This window comes from Strix aluco, chromosome 3, assembly GCF_031877795.1.
Source record: "Strix aluco isolate bStrAlu1 chromosome 3, bStrAlu1.hap1, whole genome shotgun sequence".
In the NCBI taxonomy this organism is placed as follows: Eukaryota; Metazoa; Chordata; class Aves; order Strigiformes; family Strigidae; genus Strix; species Strix aluco.
In genome coordinates, this window is record NC_133933.1 from 130,672,746 (window position 1) to 130,685,348 (window position 12,603).

The window sequence follows — 12,603 nt, forward strand, 5'->3', positions numbered from 1 at the left end:
GGCAAAAAGCCAGCAGTTGGCTTTTGTACTGAGACTACTGTTTATAATCCCAACCAGGATTATTTCCTGTTGTTTGGTCAGTACATACCTTTCTGTCTTGATTTCCAGGCTTTGGGGGCAAGGTTCATCATCTTGATCTGGAGCCCTGGTCCATTAGTTGAACATGGAACGTGTAGATGTAAAAGAAGAGGTTTGTTTCATTGCTCAAAACTGCAGGACTACCCCTTCAGCTTCTTTTATTTCTCCACTAGATGTTGGCTCTATGGAAAAGTAAAGCTAAGATGTAGGCATTTGCAAGCAATAATATAAGAAATTTTAGATGTTTATGGCATGATTCTTCATCCACTGAAGTTAATGAGACTTTAAAATCTGCTCCAGAGAGAATTGTAGCAGACCCACAGAGACTGAAAGATCTATTAAGTTAGGGCTAGTTTAGAAAATTTAATCATCCCATTTAAAACGCTTGGATTCTGTAAAATCTGAGGCTGAAACCCCAACAAGACATGACTCGGATCACCCACTAATGATTATATAGATGCCCTTAGTTCTAGGATGTTTGTTCTTCGCTGTTGGAAATGCCCTTGTTCCTTTAAGACTCATTAGAAAGATTCCTCAATTTCCGTTCTACTGCACAGTGGCCTGCAGCATGCTTGCGCCTTCTTTAATACGCTTGCTGGTCATGAATGCTTACTCCACAGGCATATTTAAATCTTTAGACCTTTCCCCTTCGGGGCATGTGTTTGACCACATTATCTTTTTGTTTCCTCTGCAGGATCTGATGCTTGCAGACTTCCTGCACTCAGGCTCTGCCTGATTTAGCAGATGGTATAAAGCCAAGGCTGAAGCTGTTTGAGACTTCTGCCCACACTATAATCTCTTGTGCATTTCTGTGTCTGGTTTCAAGTGACTCGACAACAGAACTCCTGGTACTTAAATAGTGAAGGGACAAGAAGAGGCAGGGCAGTAGAGGTGAGGTAAATTGTCTTCCTTCCTAACATTGCCATCCACATAGAAGTGACAGGAAGAAGACCGTGGTTTTTCTTCTGTTTACAAAACTGATGAGACAGATCATCCCTGCTTGTGAAAGAGCTATTGCACAGCTTTTAAACACGTGGAATACTTGGGCACTCTTTTCCTATTAAAGGTACATTGGGAAGATGCTTTTCTGCATCCAGAAACTGGATTTGATGTGTGTGAGGAGCAAGGTGAGTGGAGGGATGGAGGATGAGGCAGGTTGGTCTCCATTCAGATATTGCTGAGGGCTACTTATTGTAAAAACCTCTGTGAAACTGTGATCACTAGGGCCTGGTGGACTCCCTCTGAAGGTAGGCAGATCTTAAAATCTTTGGGCTTCTCTAATAATTGGGATAGGATATTTTTCTGTCGCATACGAATTGCATCCTTTTAGGGGCTAGGATCTGCGTGGGAATCTTTTCACATTGGCAAGCTCCAAGGCTGTGAGCAATCATTTCCACCTAGAAATGAAAGTGCCCTCATGGGTTACATGGCCAGAACCCAGCTGCAGTTAGGAAGAGTGGTTATAATGTGCCTCAAAAAATGTTAAGGCACCAGCTTCAAATTGTGAAGACTTTTGCCCCTGCTGTTCCCGCTAGAATGGTGTTCAAACTCTCACTATCTCTGATGGCTAGAAACATCCTCATTTCCAGCCCATGCGTATTCATGGCTGGTCTGCACATATTTATTCTTAACACCGTGTTTTAACATAAACAGATTTTCCCTTTTGTTGGTATTTTCCCTGTGGTATTTATGTAGAATAATCAAATTCTCCTTTTGGCTTTCTTTTTGCCAGGCTAAACAAGCCAAGATATTTAGTTTCCTCTTACAAGACAGCTTCTCCTGCCCTGATTTACCCTTCAGAATATCTTACTTGAACTTAAATTACCCACAATTTACAAGTAGTTCAGATGAGATCTTGCTGGGCCCAATATAATAGCAAGAGCTCATCTGTGCTAGAATTACTGATATTTTCTGGAGTTACATTTAGCTTTTTTATGGCCATGTCACATTTGTGACTCTCAGTTCTCATGGGATGGACTAATAAACCTGGACCCTTCACCTCTGTCATTTCCAGCAGCTGCCAGCTCACAGCAGAAATTCTCGGTATTAGCCCAGTCCCTGGCCTTGCATTTCATGCTATTGAATTTCATCTTGTTTTTCTTACTCCAGTTCTTGAGGTCATCTAGTTCTTCCTCAATGATAGCCTGATCTTTCTTTCTATTAAGGGTGCCTCTACAAACTTCAGTGCTGCCTTCTGAACACTCTCTTCATTCTGTACTGAAGCCATTAATAAAAATTGGATGGGAATAGGCTCAAGACTGACCCTTCAAGAATTGCAACAACGGCCCAGTAGTTGTCTGGGAATATCCTTACTTTAACCAGCACTTTTGCCACCTCAGGACTGCTGTAGAACTCCACAGTTTGTAATTTCCCATGTGGTACCTTGCTCGTGCTTCATGAAGCACAGACTGTGGCTGCCCCAGTTCCCTCAGCAGTTGCCTTATCAGAGAAAGCTGTTGTGTTGGTCGCCCGTGGTCCACTTTTGATGATTTTTTAAAATTTTCTTTCCATTTACTTCATTACTGCAGTGTAGTAGCATAAGTAATGGACCCCTTAGTAGTATTTCTGAGCGCTAGATATTGCACAAGCACTGAACAGAACTGATTCCTGCCCCAAGGAATATCTTACAACTTTCTTCTTTCTTTATTTTTTCTAAGGACTTGCAGTGTGTTGAGTTCATAATGGGTCTGTCCCGACCAGTGGTTTCACAGCTCTGTTTCATGTCTTTGACTTCTCTGGTTTGATCCAGAGTTACAATGCTGGCTCCTATCTCTAAAGCAAGATCATGCACTTATGCACAGTTTGCAAATCTGGAAAATACACATTTAATGTTGATGTAAAAACCCAGCTGTGTCCCTTTCTAAATACACATGCTGTAATCTAGTGTACACATCAGTGAATTTCAAATCTTTAAAGTTAAGGGGATTTTAATTACTGATAAGCTTTGCTGTGCTCCTGCTTGTTCCCTTTTTCTCCAGTCGTGGAGGGTGAAGATCCAGCTCACGTCACTCGACTCAGATTTTGCCTCTACCTGCTGGGTCAGGTGTCCTGCACCCTGTCTAGTGTAAGCCAAGAGCTATTGCACTTCTAAAACTTGGAGGTGAAGAGGAAAAAGGGAGAAGTTTGGAGAAGTGTCCCAAAAATCTAGGAAGAAATCACTGGTAGTCACCACTGCCAGTATGGCTGTGACTTGGATGTTAGAATACTGGCCGGTGTATGTCTCTCCCTGGGAAAATCCTCCATAGGACCAAGACGGTGTGTGCTAAAGTTCTGGTCCTCTCCTGATTTTATTCACTGATTATTCAGCCTCCATTTTTTTTTTTTACTGTAGGAGTTTCAGATCCCATGCTCAGTCATTGTTCAGCTCTTCATTACCAGCAAGAGGATTTTGGGCTGGTGACTCAAGACAGCATGCGACCTTAAGCCCAGGGAGAGTTGTCCCTGATGAAGGCCTTAGTAGAGACTTCAGAGTAACCTAACCAAATATTTTCTTCTTTATAAACAACAATAGTTTGGCCAACAATGGTGCTTGGGCTCACATACTATGTGTCAGATCTCATTTTGTTGTGGAAAATGCAATCCTGCACGCAAGATTCAACTGCAGTTTACAGTTAAAATGTCTTTACTCTGTAAGAGCATAGGTGGACAGCTCTGATCACGGGAGCAGAATATCCCAAGCTGACTCTTCTCTCCCTCAGCTGTTACAAGGTTCACGTCAACACTTGAGTTTAAGACTACTGGGAGTCAATGACTTTTGTTTTTCGGTTGGTCTCTGTTTTAAACTTTTCTTAACAGGAGGGATTTAAAAAAAAATGAAATACACAGTACACATACACACACACAGAGGTCTGTCTTGAGGCAGTCCAAGTGCTCATCCATAGGCAGGGGACTGATTAATGTGATGTTAGTTCTCAGTGCCGTGTGTGTCTGCTTTCGTGACTTTCCTGATGCCAGCATGTGGCATGAGACTTGTGATAATGACTGGAAGGAAGATGCATTTATTCTTGCATAGTAGGGGGCTTTTCAATCTCGCAGACAAAGGCATAACAAGATCCAGCAACTGAAAGTTGGACAAATTCAACCTTGAAATAAGACACGGTTTCCTAGCTGCAAGGAAGATTAAAGTTTGGAACAGCTTGTGAGAGGAAATGGTGGAGTTGCCATTGCTTGGAGTATAGACAAGGTTTGCTATCTCTCTGAAAAGGGTTTCTTTAATCCAGCATTTTGGAAGAGTTTGTGATTTGTGTGTGCAGGAGGTCAGTTGAAAGGAGTACAGCATTGCTGTCTGGTCTTGGTGGGTGAATTACTGGATGTGATTAAATGACCTTTTTGGTTTGGGTCAGTGAACTTCTATAATAAAAGGATTGGCCGCAACATAGAGAGGGCTGTGAGATGGAGCAATATCTTAGAGAAAATAAAAATGAACGTCTATCTTACTGTCTTTTTGACTGTTAATAATTAAAGTGTTGCTATTTACCAACTGTGTGGTTAAAACCTGCATAAATGTTAATAACAAAGTATTTCAGTGGCAGAAGAGGACTTTGATTCTAAGCGGTTCTCTGTTTTTTAAGGATCTTTCTCTTTACAATGTTTGTCATTTTGCCATGTATTCTTCATTAGAGCCCATTCTGTATCGATCCTCCTCTGGAAGGTGGTGGGAATGTAAAGTGCCTTCGACCACTGCAAAGTGCAGCATAACATACTGCTGCAAGTGTTACTATTTTTAGGTCCCAGGGGAAATCTGAAGCGATGATTATCATTATATTTTTATTCTCTTAGCCTTCAACAATAGCTGTATTCAAATTGCCTGCTTTAAAGATCTTGAGCAGAGTCCCAGAGAGAGAGCAATCTGAATTGCTCCATGAAATCTTGATTTCTAAGATTCACCAAGTCTGAATATGTGCAAAATCTAGATGATTGGAATGCAGCCCTAAAATGTCTGTGTTTTTCCAACACAATCATCTATCCAACTGTTTTATTTCAAGGAGCTGCTCCCAAAATGTTCCTGAGACTTTAATAGCGGTAGGCAAGATTTTCAGAAGTTACTAGAAGTACCTGAACTTCGCTGACATTGAAGCCACAGAAAAGCCTTCTCAGTGCTTTGATGGCAAAAGGATTAGGCCAGTAGTGAGTGCTTTTTGAAGTCAAGTTCAGTTGCTTCTATTCACAAGGATTTGCCGTAATAGAGTGATCACCTACATAATCGTAATTTACAGCCGACCAGAGTACTTGGCAATAAAGTTTTAGTACCTGAAATTTCTTGAGAAGAGTCAGGGTTCCATTGTTCTTCTCCATCCCTCTCCTGGTTTGGATCCTGTTTGAAAATCACTGGATGGTCTTTGGTAAGGAATTTAATCTTTGCCTCAGGTTCACTATCTCCAAAATGGGAATACACCATGCTTTTCTAAAATCCATTCATTTTCTCTTCCTGCTTTTCATGCATGGGAGCATCTGGCAAGCTAAAGAGAGCTGGTGTTGCCATGCTGGCAGGGCAGTGATGACAGCAGGTTCTCCAGAGCTCTGCTCCGTGGAAGCGCTACAGTAGATGGCTGAAGTTTCAGAAGAACTCCATTACCTAGAGGTTAAGGTCTTCTTAATATATGGCTCCAGCTGGAAGTGCCATGTGTTTGAGGATGAAAGGGAATGGAGTTCAGATGAAGATCACCTCCTGGAAGCTCTTGTGACATTGAGTTGATGGTCTGGGTGGGTTGATAGTACAACTGTTGGGAAGAACAGCCGCGTAGATTCTGTCTCTTTAGGTGTCACTTGCTTTCACAACTGAAAAGTCCTCTCATCCAGTGGTGTAACGCATGAGCAATCTTACCCATTTTTGTATTGTGAGGCACCTGCAGGGTTTCCCCACAGACACAGAGCACAATTCACACGGCCTTGCCTTCAGGTCCACAGTGAATAACGGGAGCGTGCTTGGCTGGGAGCGATACCTGGAAACTGCTTGGGCTGCTGGCCCAGGCGCTCTGAAGGTACCTTTTGATCTAGGACTAGATCCTGGCTGCAGTTGTGGACTGGACTCAAGGCACCCGGTGCCCAGTGTATTGTCATCTAGAATTCCCTTGGAGGGAAAAGGAATAATTCTCTGTGTTCATGAGCACTGTTCTCTGCAGCTTTGGAAACATGGCTGGAAAAGGGGCTTCCCAGCTGGCCAACTTCCACAAGTCTCAGCAGGTGCAGTACTGCCCACTCCACATTCACTGCCAACAGTCTCAATGCTGAGGATCTTGGGAGGTTGCCACTGAATTCAAAGTTGCAGCCAAGATTAAATTTTATTTCTTTCAGAGAAAAATTATAGAAAAGGCAGTGGAAGGGTTTCTATGCAGAGTTTGAAGGAAAAATTTCAAACCAGTCAACAGAGCGATTGGGTTTTTACGGACAAGCCCTTTTCTTCCCGCTATTCTGTGGCCAGAATGACGCAGCACTATGGAACTGAAAGGAAACTAGCTTTGATTTTTCCTTGTCCATCAACAACAAACATAATAAATAATGACAAATTACTTTCTGAGCTTTACTGTTAGAAAAAAAAATTATTGAAGTAGTTGATGTCTTTTTAAAGAAGGTTTCTCTTTAATTGCTATATTTTGTGAGACTTGCCCTGCTTACTGAAAACCTCACACTGCTCTGATAACAGTATGAAAGTCAGTAGCTTTAAGAGCTGGGAGGAGGACTAAGCAGGTAAGAGGAGCGCTCTGTCATTGTATCAGTGGGTTTGTGTTTACAGTTCATTAGTCCGTGTTTAAAAATACCATACTGCCAATTTAAATCACAGCTGGATTCATACAAATTTTGAGATTATCACTTGCTGAACAAAATCTTTCTTTTGCTTTAGCTTGCAGATTCGCTTGTGCCCTTGGAGATTAAGCCTGGTATTTCCTTAGCAACAGTTTCTGCAGTGTTGCATACTAAAGACAACAAGCATGTGTTGCAGGTACAGTATAATGGGAAAGGAAGAAAAATATCCTTACACTGGGTTTCCTGCCATCTGGGACCCCAGCTGTTCTCATGAGGCAACCCCTCCAACAACTCTTTCCCCACCAGAGCAGAGTCCTTGTCAGATGCTTTGTCCTGGCATGTGCGAGTGAGGAATTACACTTAGAGTAGAGAGTGGGATGCAAATAAATCTCTCTACCCTCTTTTTGTTGGCCGTGTGCCTGGCTAAGATAAAAGGGGAAGTGAGATTATTCCTGAAGAGAGCTACAAATCATACTGCTGTCTTCCATAACCCATACACCAGGATCAGCGTCAGTCAGCCTCTCGTGGACTTAGAACTGAGGGTCAGAGGAGAGAGATGACCTAAAACATTAGACGTGTGAAGGGGCTGTCTTCCTTAAGTTGCCCTGTTCCCCAAGAAGCAGCCTGTTCATGCCTGTACAAAGTAAGAGTGTACAGTCCCTTCCTAGCACCTCCTTCAGCCTGGCACTGCGATTCCTGGCATTAGTGCTCTGCAGAAGGAGCTGGTGGCTGGGGGACCCGCTCAGCAGCGGATGCCCTGGACCCCTTTCTCCTTTGACACGTGAGCGTGCAGGGAACTTGGCGAAGCCACGCTCTGGGCAGCAGATCTGGGCTGGGCTCACCACGCTTGAGAAGAGGCAGTACACTAATGTCTTTAATGCAGGGACATAAAGATCAGTTAAAGATTTATATCGGCGCACAGCAGACAGGCTGTCTTACTTTTTCCAAGTTCCCTAGGAACACTAGGCAACGCGGAAAAAATTGAAGTATTGCAATGCAGTTGGTCTGAGGTTGCTTTCTACTTTGTGTTGTTTGTTTACTCTCTTCTCTACTCTGATTCCTGATGCCAAATAAACTTAGGCCTAGGCTTAAAATGCCAGAGCCCTCATAAATGATGGAGGTGAGCCAGCACGGCGGTATCTGTCAGTATTGGCTGAGCCTGGGACCTCTGGGAGTTACAGAAGCTGTGTAGACAAGCCCCAAAAACTCAGTCTGCAAACACAGAACCATGTGAGTGATTCATGCACAAGTAACACGATACATGCATGTAGGCCCACCAACTGAAGGGAAAATGGTGGGTTTTGTGAAGTGACTCGAGTGCTCGTGGAACTGGAGCCTGAGCCGGCGGCATTTGTCTCCCAAGGATGAATAAAAACCCTTCCCTGTCTGTTGAAAGTAACGCGAGGACATCACAGCAGCAGGTTCAGCCATGATGCTACGTGATGGGAAAGACGCGGAGTTGAGAGGAGCCCAGTCTGTCAGGGTGCTGCAAAGCACTGGGGTTGCTTCAGGCAAATTCCCTGTGTGTTGTGCAGACGCATCCCTGGCAAACGGCCTTGCCAAAATTTTGGAGAAATTTTCCCCAGCACCTTTTTCCCAGGGACTGAGTTGCTAGTTCACTGGGAAACACCAGTGCTGACACTTCCCCTACCTAACTAACTTGGCAAAGGACACAGGGATTTATTTTACACAGTAATTTCCTCACTGTTCTTTTTATAGGAATCCGGTTTTCATCTCCATGAAATGGTCTTTCAGAAGTGCTCGGTTAACCCCACACCTTGCTGGCGTGTGCAGCAGCACACAGTGCTAGTTTAGCTAGTTTAGCTACCGCTGCACGTGCTAACCCTGCCTCCCCCTCCCTGCTAACGGAGAAGGGTCCCTGGGATGAGTTAAGGCAGATAGCTTTCTGAAGCAGCACAAAATTATACCCGGATCACACTCCAGTGATTTTTCAGGCGCTGCAGCATCTCTCATGCCTCCCTGTCTGTATTCAGGTTCTTCCTAAAGACTCACTTTTCTGAGGCTAGGGAGAAATAAACTACCCATTTTTCTCATTCCCTGAGTAGTTACTTGCTCTGAATTTGCCTGTTTCTCAACATGTTGCATCTTTTAGAGTGTGATTTTCAAGGCATTGCCTTCTTAAAGGCATGATTTCTGGAAAATATTGCAGAGTACTTGAATGCTAAAATAGAAAGCTTCAGTCTTGAATTGAGTCAGGCAGGCCTTTTAAGATGACGGAAATTTGAACAGAACTGAATTTGACAGAAGTTTTAAGATGATGGAGGTTTGAACTAAACCTGCTAATTTATTTCTATAAATGGTGGCTTGTGTGTGGAGAGCTGCAGTGGAGCCCAAGGCTGGGTTTCTCCTCTCCCCTTCAGCACTGCAATGTTCCCCTTTAGTCACAGAAAACAAAATCAGTATTCCTTTTCTACCTCATGTACTTGTTATTCCAACTAAATTATAATGAGCCGATATGATTCACTGCATTACTGTGCACCTTCTCATCCATTAGCTCCCTCCAAAACCTCCGCAGCCTCCCGCCAGCAAGAAGAGAAAGCGAGTGAGTGATGATGTGCCAGAGTGTAAACCTTTGAAGCCATTGCTGAGCGGCTCCATTCCTGTGGACCAGTTTGTGCAGACACTCGAGAAGGTAGTAAGTCTTTGGTGGCAAGTGAGGTTCAAGCAGATTTCTGCTTATCTCAGAAATGTGCTGCTTCGCTAGCAGAGAGGGGGGGAAATAATTTTAGAGTAGCTTGAAATGGAGAGGGGCTAATTAGCTAGCAAAGTACTTCAGGGATTGTGTGTCCCTGCACTGAGTATGGAGGGAATAGTTCCCTCTGGAGTCATGTCCTGATAGAGCGCCTTCATGTCAGTCATTTCCTCCTGGTTTCCCAGAGAAGCAGAGCTTTTGGGGTCACTCTGAGTGGGTGAATTTCCCCCATGTAATTCTGGATTCATCAGCTCATTTCTAGTAAATTTGAACAGTGAGGAGGAGGTCTCAAAAGTATTGAAGTTCCTACAGGTTTTGTGAAAATGAGGTGACTGAGTGAAGAAGAGATCCTGGAAATGTCTCCACTGTTGGAGAAGGTTTTTGGGGAGCTGCGGGACAGGGGGCTTGGTGACTGGACTTGCAGGCGGGTGGTTACTGCTCTGTGGAGCCCTGTTCTCACCTGGGTGACTCCTTGGAGAAAATTAGCAGGAAAAAGAGGCAGGATTGTCTGTGAGGAAGTTTGCCCTGGGGTTCAGTAGCTCTCCGCTATCTTCTTCTTTGAGGCAGTAATGTCAGGAGATGGTAATTGCTGTAGTTAAAGGAGATATTTGTCCTCTTTGTCTCTCAAGATTTTGCAATTGCAGGGAGCTGGTGTCGTGGAAAATGTTGGCTTTAGCCTCCCTGTTCTATAGCTTATCTGTTTGTATAATGAGGGTCATGTTTAGCTTAGCCTATGCGTCTTTCCTCTGCAAATCCCAGAGGTCTAGGACATCTGCAATGGCACTCTGTATTTTGTAGCCGTTCTCCCCTCTCCTCCCCTCTGTGCCCTAGTCTTTCATCTCTACTTGTTTTCCTGAGTTGTTGTAACATCTCTTCTCTTTCACTCCCTCCCCAATGCTACATTTAGCATGGTTTCAGTGATGTGAAGGTGGAGGACACAGCCAAGGGCCACATCGTACTCCTCCAGGAGGCAGAAACCCTCATTCAGATCGAGGAGGACTCGACACACATCATCTGCGACAACGATGAACCTTTGAGGGTGAAACTGCGTGACCTGGTTCTCAAATTCCTGCAGAAATTTTAGCTCGTGGACATCATGCTGCTCTGCAAGGAGAGACCCCAGAGCTGAGAGCTTTCCAGAGGGTGACTCCAGGGAGAGAGAGAATTTCTTGATTCAAAGAGACCAGAAGCCACCTTCCCCTTCATGGAGAAGCAAGGAAGTATTTTTAATATCTATCTATTTTTAAAATTTTATTTTTAACCAGTTTTGGAATACTTCAGAGGGGATTCTTGTTCTGTAAAATTGGGAGTTGGAATCTTATAGGAGATATGAACTGCAGGGTAAATAAATAGAGTGTATATTTACAAGGTCAGGGTGAAATTGTGTGCAGATGCAGACACTTCTCTGTGTGACCCTCTCAGCAATGTATGCCCCAGTCCTTTACCTGAGGAAACTCTGTAGGAATATTGAAACAATGGTCTTAGCTATTAAGAGATTTATTTTTCTCCCCATTGCTTCTATCCAGTCACCAGATCCAATTTTCTGTCTGTTCTCCATCTACATTGTGCATGTGTATTTCACTGGCACAAAGAGGAATGAGAAAGCTGGTAAGGTAAAGATTATAAAAATAAAAATCGAAAAGGGGGCTGTGCTGGACGTGTAGAATAGCTCCAAAGCAGCAAGAGCCTGGCCATTCCCTGCAAAAGCAGAGAGATTTTGGAAAAGCCAGATGCTTTAGCAATGCAAGGTGGTTATTGATGCTGCACCCTCACCTGTTCTGACCAGATTTGTCCACCTAGCTCCAGGCTCTTCACGCAGAAGACTTCTTTCTCCTGGGTTCCTCCATCCTCAGTGGAGGAAGTATCTCAGGAAGATCCTTTCACAAGTATATAAATAGTTCAACTCCTAGTGTTCATGAAAAACCTTTGAGATTTTAAGTGCCTCTTGTTTCTACCTTCTGAAAACTTGTCCTCTCAGCCCCACAATCCCAAATCCTGGTTGAAATACTGAGTCATTTATACCAAGCCATCTGTACTGCAGACCTGGGGAGGTTTTACACTCTCAAAATCATATATTTGGGGCCTAAACTTAGTTAATAGTATTGCTTTTAAAAGCGACCGATTTCTCAGCTTTACTGCTGTTTGTTTTTTATTGGATTGTTTTGTATTTATTTGGTGTTCAAAATAAAAAGCATAGTAAGACTGCCAAGGAGGAAGCACATTCTGTGGTTTATAAAAGCATCTGCATGCCTATTCCACATCCGCCTGTGCGTGTATGTACACATTTGTAAAATATAACTACTCCTTCAGTTTATAGCTTTGGGGAGATTAAGGCAGTGGAAGAACAGCTCTGTAATAAAAACTATTTGCTATTGCAGTTTCCACATCGTACACATTAAGGATTTCTATTTGACTGGATGTACAGACTCCAGCATCCGTACCTTTGCTTTGTGTGTGTGTCATGGGCATGAGAGAAATAGTATCATTAATGTGATAAAAAACTTGTTGCAGTAGCATTAATCCTCATAAGAGTTTACAACATTTGCAGTAGCTCAGCTTCTTTATCATCTCTCGAAAATAGAGTAAAAGAATTGGACATATTTCACCTTGTAATTAAATCTCCAAAAAGATTATTCTTAACACACAGAGGCCTCGCCTGAGCTGAGGAGGCAGGGGGAGAGGGAAGAGCAGGCCTTGTAATAGATGAGTCCTTGAGAGCATCTTTCTACTTGTTACCTAGACCAGCTCCAGCGTTCGTCCCAGCGCTCCAAAGCCTTCATTTTCTGAAGATACTCATTTGCATTTATAATTATAGGGGACTTCACGTGTTGCTTGAAGAAGCCAGACCCGAGGCTGTGCGTTAGTGCTTGTTGCATCCGCCTTGGCTGAGCACGTCGGTGTGCTGCCGTGGAGGAGGCACGGGGGACCTGTCTTATGAGGAGTGGCTGAGGGAACTCTGGGGGTTTAGTCTGGAGAAGAGGAGGCTGAGGGGAGACCTCATGGCCCTCTCCAACTCCCTGAAAGGAGGGTGCAGAGAGGGGGGATGAGTCTCTTGAGCCAAGGAACCA

At 43.7% G+C, this 12,603-nt stretch overlaps 1 protein-coding gene across 4 annotated transcripts in view; it reads left to right on the plus strand.

Moving 5' to 3' along the window:
- The window catches only part of INTS9 (integrator complex subunit 9), a 74,562-nt gene extending 62,818 nt beyond the window's left edge, over window positions 1-11,744 (plus strand). For 2 of the 4 annotated variants that reach the window (XM_074820305.1, XM_074820304.1), the window contains 3 exons: window positions 6,920-7,018; window positions 9,338-9,475; window positions 10,443-11,744. In XM_074820305.1, coding sequence (XP_074676406.1) covers window positions 6,920-7,018; window positions 9,338-9,475; window positions 10,443-10,619 — 414 coding nt within the window. In that variant the 3' untranslated portion in view covers window positions 10,620-11,744. Of the gene's footprint in view, window positions 1-772; window positions 1,193-6,919; window positions 7,019-9,337; window positions 9,476-10,442 lie in introns of those variants that run through there. The other 2 variants (XM_074820306.1, XM_074820307.1) reach the window with 2 other exon arrangements.
- Window positions 11,745-12,603: the final 859 nt, after the last annotated feature.